The 19,847-nt window shown below is 45.6% G+C and overlaps 1 protein-coding gene across 3 annotated transcripts in view; it reads right to left on the bottom strand.

The window, feature by feature from the left end:
* The window catches only part of QTRT1 (queuine tRNA-ribosyltransferase catalytic subunit 1), a 51,931-nt gene extending 45,871 nt beyond the window's left edge, over window positions 1–6,060 (bottom strand). The window contains exons 1-2 of one of the 3 annotated variants that reach the window (XM_087947041.1): window positions 5,793–6,060; window positions 1,219–1,287 (exon numbers count right to left, since the gene is read on the bottom strand). In XM_087947041.1, the coding sequence (XP_087803167.1) occupies window positions 1,219–1,287; window positions 5,793–6,005 (282 nt within the window). In that variant the 5' untranslated portion in view covers window positions 6,006–6,060. The remainder of the gene's footprint in view (window positions 1–1,218; window positions 1,288–5,792) is intronic. The other 2 variants (XM_026688809.2, XM_087947040.1) reach the window with 2 other exon arrangements.
* Window positions 6,061–19,847: the final 13,787 nt, after the last annotated feature.

Raw genomic sequence — 19,847 nt, 5'->3', positions numbered from 1 at the left:
GAATTTTGTGAATAATAATAATAATAATAATAATAATAATAATAATAATAATAATAATAATAATAATAATAAATCCTCAGTGAGCACTCCCTTGATGTGGTTGTAGGGCTTGTGTGCTCTGAAGAAGATGAAAGTTTTGCCAGAGGTTAAACTATACTGGACAAGTCTCATAGGAGGAGTCAGACATGGAGTGTCTCTCCCATAAAAAAATATGGTGAGACATAAATTACACAAATTCATACTGGCTCAATTATTCCCCGAATTCACAAGGACTGTATTAGATGTTGAAGTTCCAGGACATCTGGTTAAAACTTGCTACAGGACCCAGGACTGTTGGCTAAGTAACCAGAGTCAGCAGCTGCAGAACTCCTGGAAGAAAAACAATACCAAGGATTATTGCTGGTTGTGCCAACAGGAGTTGGAAATGGGGCACAATGAGAATATTGTGGTCATTGGTTTTCTTCAAGCGCATTTGCTTATCTTCTCTGCTCAACATGATGCAGCAAATCATTCATTTTACTAATAAGGGTAAATCTCTCCCCATCTTCATCTTTCACATTTACTTACTAAGATTCAGATTTCTACGCTCAGATATGCAGCTACTGGCTGAGGCTGAAATTCTATACATATTGGTTAAGGCAACAAGTTAAAAAGCCAAAGATTCTGAGTTCTAGTCCTGCTGTAGCCATGAAAACCAGCTGGGTGAACTTGGGCCAGTCATTTTCTCTCAGTCCAACCCATCTCTCAGAGTTGTTGTGGGGAAAGTAGGAGGAGGAAGGTATATTGGGTATGTTTATTGCCTTGAGTTGTTTGTAAAAGCCGGATTCAAATAAATAAATAAATTCCATTGAAAAGAACGAGACTTGCTTTTAAGAAAAAATGCATAGGATCAGGGTCAAGCACTTAATGAATGCATAAAGATTTTCATGTGATTACTGTACATGATGAACAAAATTTTGCCAGTCCTGCTTTCCTGTGTTTTTTAATTGGACGCAGAGTGTACTAAAAATATTTTCACCATTTGGAAAGACAAAAGAATTATCTGGTTTATCAAGCACTTCCATAGTTTAACAATACATGCATGTGCTTACACTATGCTTTTACTTATATGGATCTGTGATATAGGTCACTGTTTTCTATTCTTCTTAACTATAGCAAAGCTCAATTATAGCAAGAGTTGATTTTCCAGGTACAGACAACTTCCTCAGTCATACTCACTGTGAGAAGGTTTCTTGGCCAGTTCATAAAGCTATGGAGTCCATTAGCTTTTTTGATAAGCTCTGGTCCCTGGAACAGCATGAAATATTGTCATGAGTACCCATCGCATTACTAGTGCCAAGATCCTTAGCATGTTGCATGAACCCATTTACTATTGCTTACACACTATGAATTTAGTATGTTGGGCTTGATGAATAAATCATTAGCTAAACATGCAACATCAAGCTATATTTTGCCAATTTTGGCAAGTTCACGCTAAAGTAGTTCCAAGATAGATGCATTATACATTCAGTGATTTTATGCAAACCCAAAAGGGTATGGGAATAAACATAAATCTCTGGTTATTTGTGCTATTATAACATCTCTGTGTATGCTTTAGAGGCCAAACACAGACAGGCTACATGAGATAAATGATAAAGTAGTTATCAAACTAAACTAGAAACCAAGAAATTTCTGGCTCTATTTGTTACCTTTGCTATATGCTTATTACGAATCCTGGATAAGTAATTCTCAAATGCTCATAATCAGTTGCAACACACAGTGATTCTACTTTAGAGAGGTGATATAGCATAAGATGCTAATGAAGTGTTTGAAACTACAATATACAAATCAATTATTTCTTTAACTGAGTTACAGTCCATTCATTGGAAGCAAAAGCCATAATCAAAACAGGGACACATGATGAAGGGATGTACAACAGGCAAATTAACTTAACCAATTCCAAAACATTTAAGAACAGAAATCTGATGAAGAGACAGGTATCTTGCTAGCTATGCTATTGTAAGAGAAGTGGCAGAACTTGGGTCAGAAGAGGAATCAGCTTAGAATCACTATGTACAATCCCCCTCCCCCTGAATTCAGATTAACAGAGTTGTAAGGGATCTTGAAGGTCATCTAGTCCAGCCCCCTGCCCAAGCAGACCCTACACCATTTTTTACAGATGGCAGTCCAGTCACTTCTTGAAAACTTCCAGTGATGAAGGCACCTGTTCCATTTGTTGATTGTTCTGTTAGAAAAGTTCTCCTTATTTCCAGGTTGAATCTCTCTTTGTTCAGTTTCCATTCATTATTTCTTGTCTGGCCTTCAGGTGCTTTGGAAAATAGCTTGACCCCTCCTCTCTGTGGCAGCCCCTCAAATATTGGACAACTGCTATCATGTCTCCCCTGGTCCTTCTCTTTACTAGACTAGCCAAGCCCAGTTCCTGTAACCGTTCTTCATATGTTTTCTTTCTCCTGTCCCCTAATCACCCTAGTTGCTCCTCTCTGCACTCTTTCTAGAGTCTCAACATCTTTTTTATAGTGTGGTGACAAAGCCGGGATGCAGTACTCTAGGTATGGTCTTACTAAGGCTTTATAGAGAGGTATTAGTACCTCCCTTGATCTTGATTGTATCCTTGTGTTAATGCAACTTAGGATTGCATTGGCTTTTCTGGCTGCCACCACACACTGTTGGCTCATATTTAATTGGTTGTCCACTAAGACTCCAAGATCCCTCTCACAGTTACTGCTGTTAAGCCTGGTTTCACCCAGTCTACATACTTCTGATTTTTCCTGCCTAAGACTTTACTTTTCTTTACATTGAATTTCACTTTGTTAGATAGGGTGCAGTGTTCAAGTCTGGATCTTGAGCCTATCATCTAGGGTGTTGGCTATTCCTGCCAGTTTAGTTTCATCCGCAAATTTGGTAAATTCCCCTTCTATTCCTTCATCTAAGTCATTTATGAAGATATTGAAGTGTATTGGGACTAGGACAGAACCTTGTGGTCCCCCACTGCTTACCTCCTCTCATGTAGATGTAGTACCATTAAGGACTACTTTTTGAATACGGTTTGTCAGCTAGTTACAAATCTGATAGTGATGCTATCTATCCCAGTGTTTGCCAACTGGTGGTCTGCAGCCCACTGGTGATCCGTGAGAAAATTTTGGTGGTCTGCAGAGAAATGTCACCCCCAGAGCACCCCCCCAAAACAATTAATCCAGGCTGTGCGGGAACACAAGGCTGAGCTGCCCACATGGCCCATGAGAACACAAGGCTTGCATGGGAATAACACGAGGTAGTGCGAGGAGGGGGAAAGGGCGGGGGGGGGGGGGGACTTGCCTGCCACCGGGCTGCTTCTTTTCACTTCTTTCTTTTTCTGCTTTTGGCTGCATGCAAGGAAAGCAGCAAAAGTCTTTCTCTCCCCCAAACTCCTCAGAAATTAGTCTTTGGGACCCTGCAAGGCATCCTGATCCAAGAGGCTGTGCCATCAAAGACTCATTTCTGGCGGAGTTTGGGGGGAGAGAAAGAAAGACTTCTGTTGCTTCTGCTGCTTTCCTTGCATAAAGCAAAAAATCTCTCCCCCCCCCCCCTTGAAAACGGAGCTGGAAATGGTATCCTGCGATCCCAAACAAAGAACGATTGATCGGTAGGAAAACGGGGTGGGGAATTTTCCTGCAGACTTTTTCCCCTCACTACCTCATGTTATTCCGATGCAAGCCTTTCCTAGGGTCTCTGTAGACAGAAAATTTCCCACCACATTTCCTACCGATCGCAGAATAGAATCTCTCTGTTTCTCTCTCCCTGAGAATGGAGCTGAAAAGCAGGTTAGGAATGTGGCTGCCTTGGAGTGGGTGGGGGTGTGTGAGGGACGTGTGTGTGTGTGTGTGTGTGTGTGAGAGAGAGAGAGAGAGAGAGAGAGAGAGAGAGAGAGAGAGAGAGAGAGAGAGAAGGAATATCACCACCAGCCGGGGTTAGATCGGATCTCTCACTCTCTCTCTCTCTCTCACCAATGTCAGCAAGCCACCGTCAGTCAAAATTCATATTAGTGGTCCGCGGGATTTAAAATTATGAGTTTGGTGGTCCCTGAGGTCCAAAAGGTTGGCGACCCTGATCTATCCCACTTTTGTCTAGCTTATCAAGAAGTAGGTTGTGGTGTACTTTGTCGAATGCCTTGCTGAAGTCAAAGTATATTATGTCCATAATATTTCACTGGATTCTATGGATCCTTAACTAACTCCAAGCAGGTGCCTGCTGTTAATTGTGAAGCCTGTGCATAGGTGTTTAGCAATAAATCAATAAATTTATTTTATTTTAGATTTGTGAGCAACCCATCTTATCTAGAGGCAATATTTAATTAGACCTTTATATGTGGACCTGGTCTTTCACACCTGACAACTGTACATACTAGATATTTCAGTCATTAGTGATGTTTTTGCTAAATCTTTTCGGCATAAACCCCTATAAACCAAATATAAGGCAGTGAACAAGCAGGAAATAGAGGAATTAGCACTTTTTCTATCTTGATTTAATTTATTAAATAGTTCTACTATAACTGTATTTCATCAACTTCATATTACAGTGAGAAAGTGGTAGGAGAATGGCTTTATATTCATATAAAATACTTATTCCATGATAAACTTTGAAACAAATAATCAAATATCCTAGGTTCTTGAATGAACCATAAACTAGCTGCAATAGGTCAGTTCATACAACAAACAGCTCAAATACAATCAGAATTTGTGGTTTTACCTTATTATTTAAATACAGCCAATTTACGGGTAGCTAATTTATGGTTCAGCGTGTTGCAAAACCAGGGGATATTTGATCAGTAACAATCCTATAACTCGGCATTAATTTCAGATTGAAGCTCAGATTAAGACCAAAAGAAATATGCTGTATTCAAAGAACATAATTAGCCATGGTTTGAATAACCATGATTTTAATAAAGTTGAATGATTCTATAAAATGTAAAACACATAAATAAGCAACATACAATATGACTTGATGGTGTATGTTATGAAAATCCAGCCCCAACTAAAGTTCAATCTTCCAAATCAAACATGTGGCTTAGGGCTGGTTTGGGTTGTCCTCTCTGGAACAAATATTGTAAATGTCCTGGGAATACTGTCACATATCACACTGCTAAAAAGTTATATAGTACATAGGTTAAAACTAGGACTGCAGAAAAACAATTACTACCAACCTCCCTTTCATCGGGGACCTACATACTACACCAGTCAAAAAGAGGCCTGTGAAAATATTTACAGACCCCTCACATCCCGGACATAAACTGTTTCAACTCCTTCTCTCAAAAGGACGCTATAGAGCACTGCACACTAGACACAAGAACAGTTTTTTCCCAAATGCCATCACTTTGGTAAACAAATAATTCCCTCAACACTGTCCAACTATTTACAATGTCTGCACTCCTATTATTATTAATCTTCTCCTCACTCCTTATTGCCTATTCCCTCCCACTTGTCACTGTATAACTGTAACTTTGTCACTTGTATCCTTACGATCTATATTGATTGTTTCTGTACTATTGACTGTTTCCTAGTATGATTTGATTGCCTATTGTACATTATGACTATTATTAAGAGTTGTACCTTATGATTCTTGACTCTTGACGAATGCATCTTTTCTTTTATGTATACTAAGAGCATTTGCACCAAGACAAATTCCTTGTGTGGCCAATAAAGAATTCTAATCTAACTGTCCCAGTAATCAGTTGTCCGAGACATCTACATCAGAACTCTAGTTTTCTCCCTAAGAGTGCTGGTACAACTCTAGTCTATGCGGAAGGCTCGACTTACGGGTCGCATGCCCAGATGATAGGTGTTGCCTAAGCACAGGCGGCATCCCAGCGCATCTAGCTGCAAAGCGGTGAGTCCTTTCGTGGTTCCCTGCGTGCCGACAGGCATGAAGACCGGGCAATCAACGAGACCATGCGGTAGTCGCAGCTCACAAACACGAGCCCTACTCTGCTTACATTCTGCAACTACGCGCAGGGAGAGCGTTGCCGACATAGCAATAAGGAGATCTGCCGCCAGACATCATATGATGTCACTGCCGGAGGCGGAGTTATGGTGGCGGAAAAGCGGAAAAGCCGCTTCTTTCCTGCAACAGGAATAAAAGATATTCCGCCCTTTTTTCCTTGCCCTTTGTCTCAAAACGTCATTGGTTTAACATCTAAACCACGACTATAGAACTATAAAAAATAGAGAGACAACTTTGTTGACTATTATCCCTTCACCAATAAGCACTCGAAACGGCTTACATTGCAAACAAAACAACAGTTCGTGGGAAGATTCCCATGCCCTGCTATATGCTAAAACTTTGGGAACTCTATTGGTGGTTGGAGTCTGACTCTGATAAAGTTTGCTGTGGGGGCCTGCTTCTCTGAGGTCCTTTGCTAGGTTTAGTTTAGTTCTGTTTTTTTACTTTGAATACTTACATCTTGGCTGCTTTGTCAGTTCCTATTTATGGGCTAGCAATAGATACAAATGCAAATAATTGCAATTTATTTAATCATGCACAGTTAGACAAGCGAAGGCTTTCCCGAATGAAGAGGATATCAGTAAGATAACCCTAGCTTTCTAAGACAAAATCAGCTTTCTGAAGGACTTGGGAAGAGATGCTATTGTAGTACCAAACTTGTCGGGAAAATCAATGAACTGACGTGTGGAACAGCATGGTATAGAGCAGGGGTGGGCAAACTTTTTGGCTCGGGGGCCGCATTGACTTTTAAAATTTGACAGACGGGCCGGGTCAGCACAAGATTTTTTGGGAATCGCCCCCCACCCTTCCCCCTTCTCCTCCTTCCCCTCCCCTTGGAGGCCCCTGAGTCAGGAGTTGCTACCGCCGGCGCGGCTCACGCGCTCCAGTCCCGCGTTGCCTCGGGAAGGGAAAGGCAAAAAGGAAGAGCCGCGGGCGGTGCTTTGCAACGGGAGCAGCGGCACCGGAGGCTCAGGCTCAGCGGCTCCTGGTTTTGCCTTTTCCTTCCCAAGGCAACGCGGGACTGGAGCCGCAGGGAGCTGCGCCGGCGGTAGCAACTCCTCACAGCCCCAGCCAGACACCTGAGCGGAGCCCGGGCAAAACTGCCTGTTCCTGCTGCCGGAGCACCGCCGGTCGCTCCTCCAAGCAGCTCGCCCGCCCGCTGGGCTTCCCTCTGCCGCGCGGCTCGGGGCCAGGCGCGAGCGCCCGCGAGTTAAAAGGAAGCCGAAAGTTGCTGGGAAGTTGCTCGGGTGCTGGGAGCAGGCTTTTAAAGTGCCGCCCGAGCAAAGTTTAAGCAGCCCGCCCGCCCGCCGGGCGGAACCCTTCCTGCTCCTCGGTGGGAAGACGCTCCAGCCTGCAAACTTTGCCTTTGCAAAGTTTAAGCCTGAAGCCCCGAAACCCAAGCAACTTCCCAGCAACTTTCGGCTTCCTTTTAACTCGCAGGCGCTCATGCCTGGCGGAGGGGAAGCCCAGAGCCTCCTCCAAGCAGTCTGCCCGCCGGGCTTCCCTCCGCCACGCGGCTTGGGGCCAGGCGCGAGCGCCCGCGAGTTAAAAGGAAGCCGAAAGTTGCTGGGAAGTTGCTCGGGTTTCGGGCTTCCAGGGCTTTGCAAAGGCAGTTTGCAGGCGGGAGCGTCTTCCCGCCGAGGAGCGGAAGGGTTCGCCCGGCGGGCGGGCGGGCTGCTTGGAGCGGGCTGCTGTGCAGCTCGGGCGAGGCGCGAGCGCCCGCGAGTTAAAAGTTGCTGGGAAGTTGCTCGGGTGCTGGGAGCAGACTTTTAAAGTGCCGCCCAAGCAAAGTTTAAGCAGCCCGCCCGCCCACCGGGCGGAACCCTTCCCGCTCCTTGGCGGGAAGACGCTCCAGTCTGCAAACTTTGCCTTTGCAAAGCCCTGGAAGCCCCGGAAACCCGAGCAACTTCCCAGCAACTTTCGGCTTCCTTTTAACTCGCGGGTGCTCGCGCCTGGCGGAGAGGAAGCCCAGAACCTCCTCCAAGCAGCCTGCACGCCCGCCCGCCGGGCTTCCCCTCCGCCGCGCGGCTCGGGGCCAGGCGCGAGCACCCCAGGCATGATATTCTTCCGATTAAAATCGGAATTCCGATTTTTTTGGGAATCGCCCCCTCCTTTCCCCCCACCCCTTCTTCTCCTCCTTCCCTCCCTCGGAGGCCCCGAGTCAGGAGTTGCTGGCGCGGCTCCGCGTGGCTCCAGTCCGCGTTGCCTCAGGAAGGAAAGGCAAAAGGAAGAGCCGCGCGGCGCTTTGCAACGGCAGCAGCGGCTCCTGGTTTTGCCTTTCCCTTCCCGAGGCAATGCGGGACTGGAGCCGCATGGAGCTGCACCGGCGGTAGCAACTCCTGACAGCCCCAGCCGGATACCTGAGCGGAGCCCGGGCGGTGCGAGCAGAGGCCGCTGAGCGGCAGGAAAAAGGAGCTGGGCCAGCCACAGACCAGCCTCCGTGCAACACGCCGCCGCCCGCCCCGGCGAGGGAAAGCAGCGGGCACTCCCGGGCACGCGGCAGGGGGTCTCTTTGGCCGGCCCCGATTTTTCAGAGCGGAATATCATGCCTGGCGCCCGCGAGTTAAAACGAAGCCGAAAGTTGCTGGGAAGTTGCTCGGGTGCTGGGAGCAGGCTTTTAAAGTGCCGCCGAGCAGGACCGCCAAGCCGGGAAACGGGCACCAAGGCAGGGCAAGGCTCCACCAGCAGCGGCCTAGCTTTAGGTGGCTCCAAGCAGCCCGCCCGCCCCCGGGTGGAACCCTTCCCGCTCCTCGGCGGGAAGACGCTCCAGCCTGCAAGCTTTGCCTTTGCAAAGTTTAAGCCTGGAAGCCCCGGAAAAAAGGGGATCGGCGGGGACTCACCTTCGGAGAGGTCGCACTCGAAGGTGATTTCGAACTCCCAGCCGAGGCCTTTGCAAATTTCTTTTCTTTCCTACCCCTAGATCGCTCCGCACTGTTTTGCAGCTTTGGGGGCCATGCGGCACAGGGCAATACGCCACACCCAGCGATTTTTTTTCAGGGGCGGGCCGGATTGGACAGACCAATGGCAGTGATTTTTTTTCAGGGGCGGGCCGCATTGGACAGACCAACAGGCCGGATGTGGCCCCTGGGCCGTAGTTTGCCCACCCCTGGTATAGAGGGAGAACGGAGTTTCTGATATATTTTTTCTATATCCATAAGAACGTGCCACTTTATTAATAAAAGCATCATAACATTGCATTATGTTGTTGGAAGTTAAAAGCCACCACTCTCCTAGAAAAATGAAATATTTTAGGATATACTAAAAAGGCAAAATATCCCTCACCTTTGTTAATGAGCCATTAAGGCCTGGGCCAGTCTATTCTACATAACAAAGATCTACCTCCTTCAGGCAGAGCCATGTAATTGACCTTCATTGCACCACCCACCAAGTTTCAACCAAACTTAGAACATGGACAACCTACAAAGATAGCTATGACCTCTGACAGCAACCAATCAGGATACTCTTCCTGTGCCCAAGGAAGTTCAAAGCCAGAGAGGGTATAAAACCCAGAGACTCTCAGTGTCAGCCTTCAAGATGTCTTTCCTTTGCTTTGCATCTTTCAGCTGTCGTAAGTAATGTGGGGAGGAGGGGTGAAATAGTTGTGGGAAGTGAGCTGGCGGTTTTGAGAATAAACTGTATAAGTTGGGGGGGAAATTTCTTGTTTATGCTTCTTTCCTGTGCTATGCGCAAGCGCACCTCTTTATCAAAATAGGCCAAGGTTGTTAGATATTCAATGGGGAAAAGTCAGTGATGTCAGACTTCCCCCATTGGTTCATTTTCCAGGCGGGAAAATGAACAGCCATCAGTGGCTGAAATTGTGGACAGCAGCCTGTAAAAAGAACAGCAGGCACACCGGGTAGCAGTCAGAACTAAATAAAGAAATCCTTTCCTTCTACCATCCTGCCTCTTCAATCCAGCCCATATCTAACACTGGCGACGAGGATGGGATTCTAGAAGAGAACAAAGGAAACAAGGCGAAGATGGAAAATTCTAACAACAGAATTCTGCTATCACCGTGCTGATCATCAGAATGTCCACCCACGCTCAACCTTTTGATCCAAAAAAGCATGACTGGGTTGTGTACATGGGACAATTTTGAATGTTTTTAGAAGCAAATTCACTGCAGGATGCAAAAGAACAGAGGAAGAGAGCTCTATTCCTGGGATATTGTGGAAATCGCCTCTACAAAATGGCTAGAACCCTAGCTGCTCCCAAAGATGTGGAAACAATGGAATGGAAATAATTACAGAAGATGTTAGAAGAACATTATGCTCCCGCTGCATTGTCACTGGCTCACCGACTTGACTTTTACCGCAGAGAACAGAAACCAGGTGAGACCATAAATGATTACCTTACAAACCTACGAAATATTGCTGCAGGTTGTGAGTTTGAAAATGTGGAAATAACTTTAAGAGATAGAATTGTAGTTGGAATGAGGGACCTGAGATTGCAAAGGAAGCTGATAACTAAAAAGAGCATCTCTTTAAAAGAAGTAATAGAGGAAGCCCAAGCAGCAGAAATCTCAGAAAAACCAGTAGCTAAAATTGAGAAATCCAAGGGCGTTCACTCAGCATGGGGGACGACCAGCAAATATCAGGGAGAGGGGGAGGGGAAAACAATGTCCAGTCCAGTCAGTGACCAAGAGGATTTGGGAGCTACTGGAAGACCAGTTTCCCTGCTTCTAGATCAGGGGTGGGCAAACTTTTTGGCTCGGGGGCCGCATTGACTTTTAAAATTTGACAGACGGGCCGGGTCAGCACAAGATTTTTGGGAATCGCCCCCCACCCTTCCCCCTTCTCCTCCTTCCCCTCCCTTGGAGGCCCCCTGAGTCAGGAGTTGCTACCGCCGGCGCGGCTCCAGTCCCGCGTTGCCTCGGGAAGGGAAAGGCAAAAAGGAAGAGCCGCGGCGGTGCTTTGCAACGGGAGCAGCGGCACCGGAGGCTCAGGCTCAGCGGCTCCTGGTTTTGCCTTTTCCTTCCCAAGGCAACGCGGGACTGGAGCCGCAGGGAGCTGCGCTGGCGGTAGCAACTCCTCACAGCCCCAGCCAGACACCTGAGCGGAGCCCGGGCGAAACTGCCTGTTGCTGCTGCCGGAGCACCGCCGGGTCGCCTCCTCCAAGCAGCTCGCCCGCCCGCTGGGCTTCCCCTCTGCCGCGCGGCTCGGGGCCAGGCGCGAGCGCCCACGAGTTAAAAGGAAGCCGAAAGTTGCTGGGAAGTTGCTCGGGTGCTGGGAGCAGGCTTTTAAAGTGCCGCCCGAGCAAAGTTTAAGCAGCCCGCCCGCCCGCCGGGCGGAACCCTTCCTGCTCCTCGGTGGGAAGACGCTCCAGCCTGCAAACTTTGCCTTTGCAAAGTTTAAGCCTGGAAGCCCCGGAAACCCAAGCAACTTCCCAGCAACTTTCGGCTTCCTTTTAACTCGCAGGCGCTCATGCCTGGCGGAGGGGAAGCCCGGAGCCTCCTCCAAGCAGTCTGCCCGCCGGGCTTCCCCTCCGCCACGCGGCTTGGGGCCAGGCGCGAGCGCCCGCGAGTTAAAAGGAAGCCGAAAGTTGCTGGGAAGTTGCTCGGCTCCGGGCTTCCAGGGCTTTGCAAAGGCAGTTTGCAGGCGGGAGCGTCTTCCCGCCGAGGAGCGGAAGGGTTCCGCCCGGCGGGTGGGGCGGGCTGCTTGAGCGGGCTGCTGTGTGGCTCGGGCGAGGCGTGAGCGCCGCGAGTTAAAAGTTGCTGGGAAGTTGCTCGGGTGCTGGGAGCAGGCTTTTAAAGTACCACCCAAGCAAAGTTTAAGCAGCCCGCCCGCCCACCGGGCGGAACCCTTCCCGCTCCTTGGCGGGAAGATGCTCCAGTCTGCAAACTTTGCCTTTGCAAAGCCCTGGAAGCCCCGGAAACCCGAGCAACTTCCCAGCAACTTTGGCTTCCTTTAACTCGCGGTGCTCGCGCCTGGCGGAGAGGAAGCCCGGAACCTCCTCCAAGCAGCCTGCACGCCCGCCCGCCGGGCTTCCCCTCCGCCGCGCGGCTCGGGGCCAGGCGCGAGCACCCCAGGCATGATATTCTACCGATTAAAATTGGAATTCCGATTTTTTTGGGAATCGCCCCCTCCTTTCCCCCCACCCCTTCTTCTCCTCCTTCCCCTCCTCTCGGAGGCCCCGAGTCAGGAGTTGCTGGCGCGGCTCACAGCGCTCCAGTCCGCGTTGCCTCAGGAAGGAAAGGCAAAAAGGAAGAGCCGCGGCGGCGCTTTGCAACGGCAGCAGCGGCTCCTGGTTTTGCCTTTCCCTTCCCGAGGCAATGCGGGACTGGAGCCGCATGGAGCTGCACCGGCGGTAGCAACTCCTGACAGCCCCAGCCGGATACCTGAGCGGAGCCCGGGCGGTGCGAGCGGAGGCCGCTGAGCGGCAGGAAAAGGAGCTGGGCCAGCCACAGACCAGCCTCCGTGCAACACGCCGCCGCCCGGCCCCGGCGAGGAAAGCAGCGGGCACTCCCCGGCACGCGGCAGGGGTCTCTTTGGCCGGCCCGATTTTTTTCAGAGCGGAATATCATGCCTGGCGCCCGCGAGTTAAAACGAAGCCGAAAGTTGCTGGGAAGTTGCTCGGGTGCTGGGAGCAGGCTTTTAAAGTGCCGCCCGAGCAGGACCGCCAAGCCGGGAAACGGGGCACCAAGGCAGGGCAAGGCTCCACCAGCAGCGGCCTAGCTTTAGGTGGCTCCAAGCAGCCCGCCCCGCCCACCGGGTGGAACCCTTCCCGCTCCTCGGTGGGAAGACGCTCCAGCCTGCAAGCTTTGCCTTTGCAAAGTTTAAGCCTGGAAGCCCCGGAAAAAAGGGGATCGGCGGGGACTCACCTTCGGAGAGGTCGCACTCGAAGGTGATTTCAAACTCCCAGCCGAGGCCTTTGCAAATTTCTTTTCTTTCCTACCCCTAGATCGCTCCGCACTGTTTTGCAGCTTTGGGGGCCACGCGGCACAGGGCAATACGCCACACCCAGCGATTTTTTTTCAGGGGCGGGCCGGATTGGACAGACCAATGGCAGTGATTTTTTTTCAGGGGCGGGCCGCATTGGACAGACCAACGGGCCGGATGTGGCCCCCGGGCCGTAGTTTGCCCACCCCTGCTCTATGGTCTTAAACAATCAGGCTATGAATGGAACCAGTATATTGTAAAGGAACTAAACAATATAGGATTCAAAGCTGGGTTAGCCGATCCATGTCTATTTAAGAGGGAGACAAATGGGAAAATATCATTATTATTATTGTTCACTGATGATATTGCATTAATTACTGAAACTAATGATGAGGCCAATAAAATAAGAACATCATTAGGAAAGAAAATAAAGATTAAGCAATTAGGGGGGAAAAAAATATCTCGGTTTAAATATACAGAAAACACAGAAGGGCTTTAAGATATCTCAGGAAGATAAGATATGCAAATTGCTAATAGATTATAAAATGGAGCTTTGTAAGCTGGCTAAGACTCCAATGAGTCAGGAGTTTAGCAACACTGATGCACAAAGCCCGGGATTTGATAAGGTAATTTATCAATCATTAATAGGTAGTTTGTCTTATATTAGCAATTGGTCTAGACCAGACATATCGTACAGTGTGAATCAGTTAGCTCGTTTCAATTCTGCACCAAGTGAAAGACACTGGATTGCAGCTAAAAGAATATTAAGATATCTTAAAAAGACAATGAATTATTCATTGTATCTAGAGCCAAAAGGTGATCTCATTCTGAGTGCTTATGCTGATGCTAGTTTTGCATCAGAAAGAGACACAAGAAAGTCGACTTCAGGAACAGCCATAATGCTGGGTAAGACATTAATAGGTTGGAAGTCAATAAGACAACAGCATATAAGTTTGTCAACTATGGAGGCAGAATTCTCCTGTTTATCGCTATTATGTACAGAATTGATTATGTATAAGCAAATGATGAATGATATAGGCATAACTGTGAATTATCCTATAATTATACATGAAGATAATCAGGCAGCAATTCAAATGGCCACAAATATTGCAGTCAAAACTAGGAGCAAGCATACAGATTTAAGGTACCTAAACGTTAGACAATCTGTGAGAAGTAAAATGATACAGCTGGAGTACTGCATGTCGGAGGACAATGTAGCTGATAATTTTACAAAAGCCCAAGGTGCCAGGAAGCACCAGGAGAGTTGTGAAAACTATGGGGTTAGATTGTAAAGGTATTATATATTTATATCACCCAAAAGGGGAGAATGTTGGGTATAACATTGATACCCAACAAGGTTTGGATGGATAAATATATAAACTAAGGTATCATAGTTTAAGTGTTTGTAACTTTAAGCACCACACTGAATGTAATTAGCCAATTAAGGGTGCGGTTAGAAACTGCAATAAGAGGAAGCAGGAGAAAGCTGAAAAGCTTACTGATTACTGCCTACTGCATAGTGCTTTACTGTTTACTGTTTACTGCTGTTTACTGCTGGATACAACTGTTTATTACTGTTTTACTGCGACTGTCTACTGTTTGATCGTACTACTGAATATCCAGCGTTATCCTCTGGAGAAAAGCATCGGAGGAGGAGAAGATATCTTTATCAGCTGATAAAGATATAGTAAGGACTATTACCTGGACTGAGTTAGTGAGTCTTACTGAATGGATATATTGTGAATGACATACGGACTGATTGACAATGCTTAAACTCTAACTGGATTAAAAACTATTTAAACTACAAACAGTGTTTGTGTTCAGTGTGTGTATACTCTAAAACCCTTCATCTCTCATTTGGCTGTCTGGCTTGACTGCTGCTGCATACTCTGCTAGGGGTTTATCCCCAAACACTAACAGTTATCTTGGGTTTGGTAAGCAGCCGGCTCTGAAGAGTTAGGTCTCGGAGTCCTAGGACCAGGTGATCCCTCATCACTTCGTCCACGTTGAAGAATTCGCAGGCTCCAGCAATGTCCCACAGGTTTATTATGAAATCACTGATGGTCTCCCCTTCCTTCTGGTCTCTCCAGTAGAATTCATGCCATTTCACCAAACAGGACACCTGGGGCATATAGTGTGCTCTCAGGATCCTTTCCAAGTCTGGCCAAGTCATTCAAGTCTTCAGTTCATTGGACGAGGACAATGCTTTGGCCATTTTGAAAATGGTGGGGCCGCAGTGTGTGAGGAAAACGGCTCGTTTCCTTTGCTCTGATATGTTAAGTAGGTCGCTCCCTTCCAGGAACATGTGGAATTGGTCGTATTATTCCCAGTCCTCTGTAGTCAGATCAAATCATGCTGGTGGCGTGTTAGATCCCGACATTGTTCCGGTCGCTGATCCGGTGTTATGGCCGCTGCCACCACATGGTCCTTGGTTGATCTGGTCCTTTGTCTCAATATCCCACCTTCGTTGCCTGTGTTAAGTCGTGGGTGAAGGAAGACACAGGACGATCAGATCAGTTAAAACTCTTTATTTTGTCTCAACAGGAAGTGAGCAACTCAAGCCGCGGTAGCCCCTTTTACAGTGGAGCTGTCCGCAGCTTCAGCCAGTGACGACTGTTCAATTTTCCTTTTCCACAGATTAACCAATCACAGGTAAGTATGCTAATATCTTATAGTAAGCTCATAGATGGAACATACTATCATATGTGGTGGCAATACCCCAATGCTAAAAAATACTGGGAAAAATTGAGAAAATGGATACAAGAAATTACAGGGTATGATATTGGATTGAAACCAGAAACATTTTTATTGGGAATAATTAAAGGAATTTTAAAGAATCATATCCAATACATCATACAACATATAATAACAGTGGCAAGAATTGCTTATGCCCAGAGCTGGAAATTAGATGAGGTATCCTCTGAGAACATGGTAATAAACAAAATACTTGTGCCGAGATAGATAGGCTTATGAGGAAACTGATAGGTAAAGAGGAGCCTGAGTTTTATGATGTATGGGAAATGTTGTATATATTGTTAGAGAAGAGAAACAAGGCTTGATATGGAAAAGAATTGTAAATATATGTAACGCTTGATACAATACTATTAACATGTAAATAAATATGTATTTTTGAAACAAATAAAATAATAAATAAATAAATAAAAAGTTTTATGCTCTTGATAAAATAATGTCCCATGAGTTTCTTTTTCTGGATTCACCAACTGGGCCATTAAAAAAAAAGAGAAGGAGGGAGGGAGGAGTGGCAACTTGGTTGGAGATGCCCCAGTTCGAAGGAGAAAGCAATCTTGAATTGTGAGCTCTGAGGAAAGTATCCCCTCCTTGTGTGTTGCAAACACCCATTTCCAGTGGGGAAAACAGCACAAAGCAGAGTGGGGAAAAATATTTTCCTTTGCTATATTTCCAGTCTGAATTAGACCATGACAGGGTCCCTACAGGAGAGCCCTTTTAAGGATTATGTATTAATAGAAAAGCAATTAACTTACCTCTGATCCTAAATGCTAAAGATATTGCACATAAAAAACAGAGGAGCTCTGATCAGCTATCACAGTACAGCCACTAAATGCCCTCACTAAATGCACTTTGTTGTTTGTAAATTGAGCCTGGTTTGTTCTCAGTCTTTAAGTGGCCACAAACTACTAGCAAAAGTGGCATTTGATCACAGCAAGGAGGCATCAAGAAATGTTTCCCCTTTTGCATTTGAGCATCAAGAAGGGACAGGGAAGGAGAAAGTGAAAGAGGAAAGAAAATAGCAATAGCATTTAGACTTATATACCACTTTACAGTGCTTTACAGCCCTCTCTAAGCAGTTTACAGAGTCAGCATATTGCCCCCAACAATCTGAGTCCTCATTTTACCCACCTCAGAAGGATGAAACACTGAGTCAACCTTTTTTTAAAAAGAATTTTTATTTTACACAAACATACACAAACAAAACATAAAACATAAAACCATCTTCTAGTTACATGCATACAGTGTGTCGGTTGGTTACAAATCTTTTGTGCATCCTCTCCATAGTCCTCACTTACAGTTTGTATAAATTCTCATATTATCAAGCTAATATATATGTATACCTTATTATTATACCTTATTATAATATACCTTATCATATGCTGTTGACATTGTCATTTTGTAATTTTGAGACCACAATTTTTGCCATTTCTCTAAATCAATCCCATATCCAAAAAATTTTCCCCAAGCAATCATTGTTTCTTTAACTTGCTCTTCTTCTAGCTTAACCTCTAGTAAATATCCATATAGTTTTTTAATCACCTTTTCATCAGTACCTGTCAAAATTTTGTCTAAATCAGTCAGTTTATCATAAAAGCTGTCAACTCTGAGATTCAGCTGCCAAGATTGTTATAAGGAATGCAAAGGGGGAGTGGAGGAGTTGGAAAGTTCAAGGTTATTTTGTATGTCGCATTAAAAAATTCCAGCTGCAGATAATTGGTTCTCGTAATTAATGAAGTGTAAGAAGTGGGAGGAAAGAAGGTGGATTTTGTGAAACGTGCTGAAAATGACTTTCAGTTTGGAAATTCAGTAGAAGTACCAGAACTGTTCCTAATAAATCAGTTGGAGATTATACTTCTCTCGGAGTGATTGATTACAATGGACAATTCTGGATGCCTAACAAAAGCCTTCTATTTTGGGCTTCCGGTTTTGCAAGGCTTCGGCGGCGGCAGGAATTCGCGATCCTCCGCGATTCCTGCTGCGCTCACTGCCGAGGTTCCTCCGATCCAGATGGATCCGGAGGATAGGGCTGTCCCATAGAGGCAGCCGAAGAGAGAGGGGATCCGGATTTGGGTTTGGGGGTATCGCAAACCCCCTCCTCAGCCGGCAAAACCCCTTTTTCCCAAGGCGGTGGAGCGGCGGTCAGCAATGGCTGCCACAAAGAAGCCTGCAGCCGGGTAAGATTTGTGCTGGAGGAAGCAGCTGAAGGTGAAAGTTTTGGCTGAAACGGGACTAGAAGAAGCTTTTAAATACCCTGGAAACTAAATCGTTTGAAGGATACATTGTCTCCCAAGGAAGATTGTAAAAGCGGCGAAAAAAAAGCTGAAAGGAAAAGTTACTTTCTTTCACTCTCCCTTCCCACAGAAACAGCAGTTGGAAATCTGGAAAACCTGCTTGGGCATAGAAGGTAAACTTGAAATTTAAAGCCAAGGGGATAAAGGTTTTCTGGACATTGGAATTAAAAACTTAAAATTCTTTTTATTTGCTATAAGTGGAAGGGAAGAGGTAAAGATTTATTTTAAGATTGTACTGAAGGAGTCTGCTTTGAGTTTATAAGATCAGAAATAAAAGGTACGACTTCTAGAAGATTACTTTGGAACTGTGTATTTGAATTCTACCCTAGGAAGAGAAAATATAGAAAGAAGAAAGTGCTAAATGGAACTGTCTGCTTTGATTTGGTTTGCTTTGTGACTTTGGGATCTTTGTGAACTATTTTTTGAGAGATTAAAGATATTTGGGTTGCTTTTAAAAAAGGGAAAAAATGGCATTATCTTTTGAAGATTTACAAATGGAATTTCAAAAATTGAAAGAAGAGGAACAGGAAGGCATGGGCTCTTCTGGATCTATTTTCCACTTTTTAGAAATGGCGATTTCTACCTATCAAGAAATACAACAGCGACAGGAAGACTGGGACCAAGAAGAAGAAGCCATCTTTAATGGACAAATACTTTTAGTGGAGGAACAAAAGCGTAAGGGGGGTAAAGAAATGGTGAATTCAGGACTTAAAAAAGCAACCAAGAAAAAGAAAAATAAGATGAAAAACCGATATGATGTCAGAAAGCAACAGAAAAGAGAAATACAACAGAGAGGGAAGATAAAGAGAGTGAAACTTGAGAGATGGGGGGGTCAAAAAGCTAGAATTGATAAGAAAGGAAGGGAAAAAGGAAAGAGAAGTCATAAAAGCTTTAAACAAGATGTTAAAAACAGGTTTTTTTCAGAGATAAGGGGTGTTAGGTATAACATTGATACCAAATATGGTTTGGGTGAATAAATATATAAAACTTAGATATCATGGTTTAAGTGCTTATCACTTTAAGCACAATGCAGCAGGCAATTAGCCGATTAAGGGTGCGGTAAGAAGTTACAATATAAGGAAGCATTAGAAGCTGGAAAGCTTGCTGACTGTCTGTCTCTGTCTGGCTGTAACTGTTACTGTGTGCTGCTGCGACTAACTGTGATTACTGACTGTGAGTTACTGTGACTGAACTGTTATTGTTTGCTACTGTTGCTGAATATCCAGCGTTTGTTTCTCTGGAGAGTGAAACCGGAGGAGGAGAAGATATCTTTATCGGCTGATAAAGATATTGCAAGGACTCTTAACTTGGACTATACTAGTGAGTCTTACTGGATGGAAATACTGTGAATGACTTAATGGACTGAATGACAATGCTTAAACTCTAACTGGATTAAAAACTATTTAAACTACAAACAGTGTTTGTGTTCAGTGTGTGTATACTCATTGGGCCCTTCCTGGCTTGACTACTGCTGCAATACTCTTCTAGGGGTTAATCCCCAAACCCTAACATTGGTTATGGGCCCAGCAGCATAGTCTAACTAACCAGGATATAGCAGAGAGAGTTGGTGTGAGTTGCACATTACTGTAAAAACAAACTGTTTTAATTAGTTTAAAATAGTCAAAATATCTGAAGAGTAATGGCACAAGTAAATTTGTCACAACTGTCCATGATATCCAGGCTGGATGGAACAAACTATGTTTCATGGTCAATGAAATGTAGTTTACTTCTACGTAGAGAAGGTTTGTGGGACATTATAGCAAACCCACCAGATGTGAGTAGCTGGGATCCTGCTAATGATGATGATAACGAAAAGTTACAAGACTTTAAACTGAAGAATGAGCAGGCTTTATGCATCATAGGACTGACTCTATGTGATCAGCAGCTTGTCCATATTCGTGGAGAAGAAAATGCTGCAAACTGCTGGGAGAACCTCAGGAAGATTTATGTT

The sequence above is a fragment of the Notechis scutatus genome, chromosome Z (assembly GCF_049901735.1).
Source record: "Notechis scutatus isolate UNSWTSFEM ecotype Mainland chromosome Z, rNotScu1.2, whole genome shotgun sequence".
NCBI classification, from domain to species: Eukaryota; Metazoa; Chordata; class Lepidosauria; order Squamata; family Elapidae; genus Notechis; species Notechis scutatus.
Note: the sequence above shows the minus strand (reverse complement) of the source record. Positions and strands in the feature narration are given on the sequence as shown.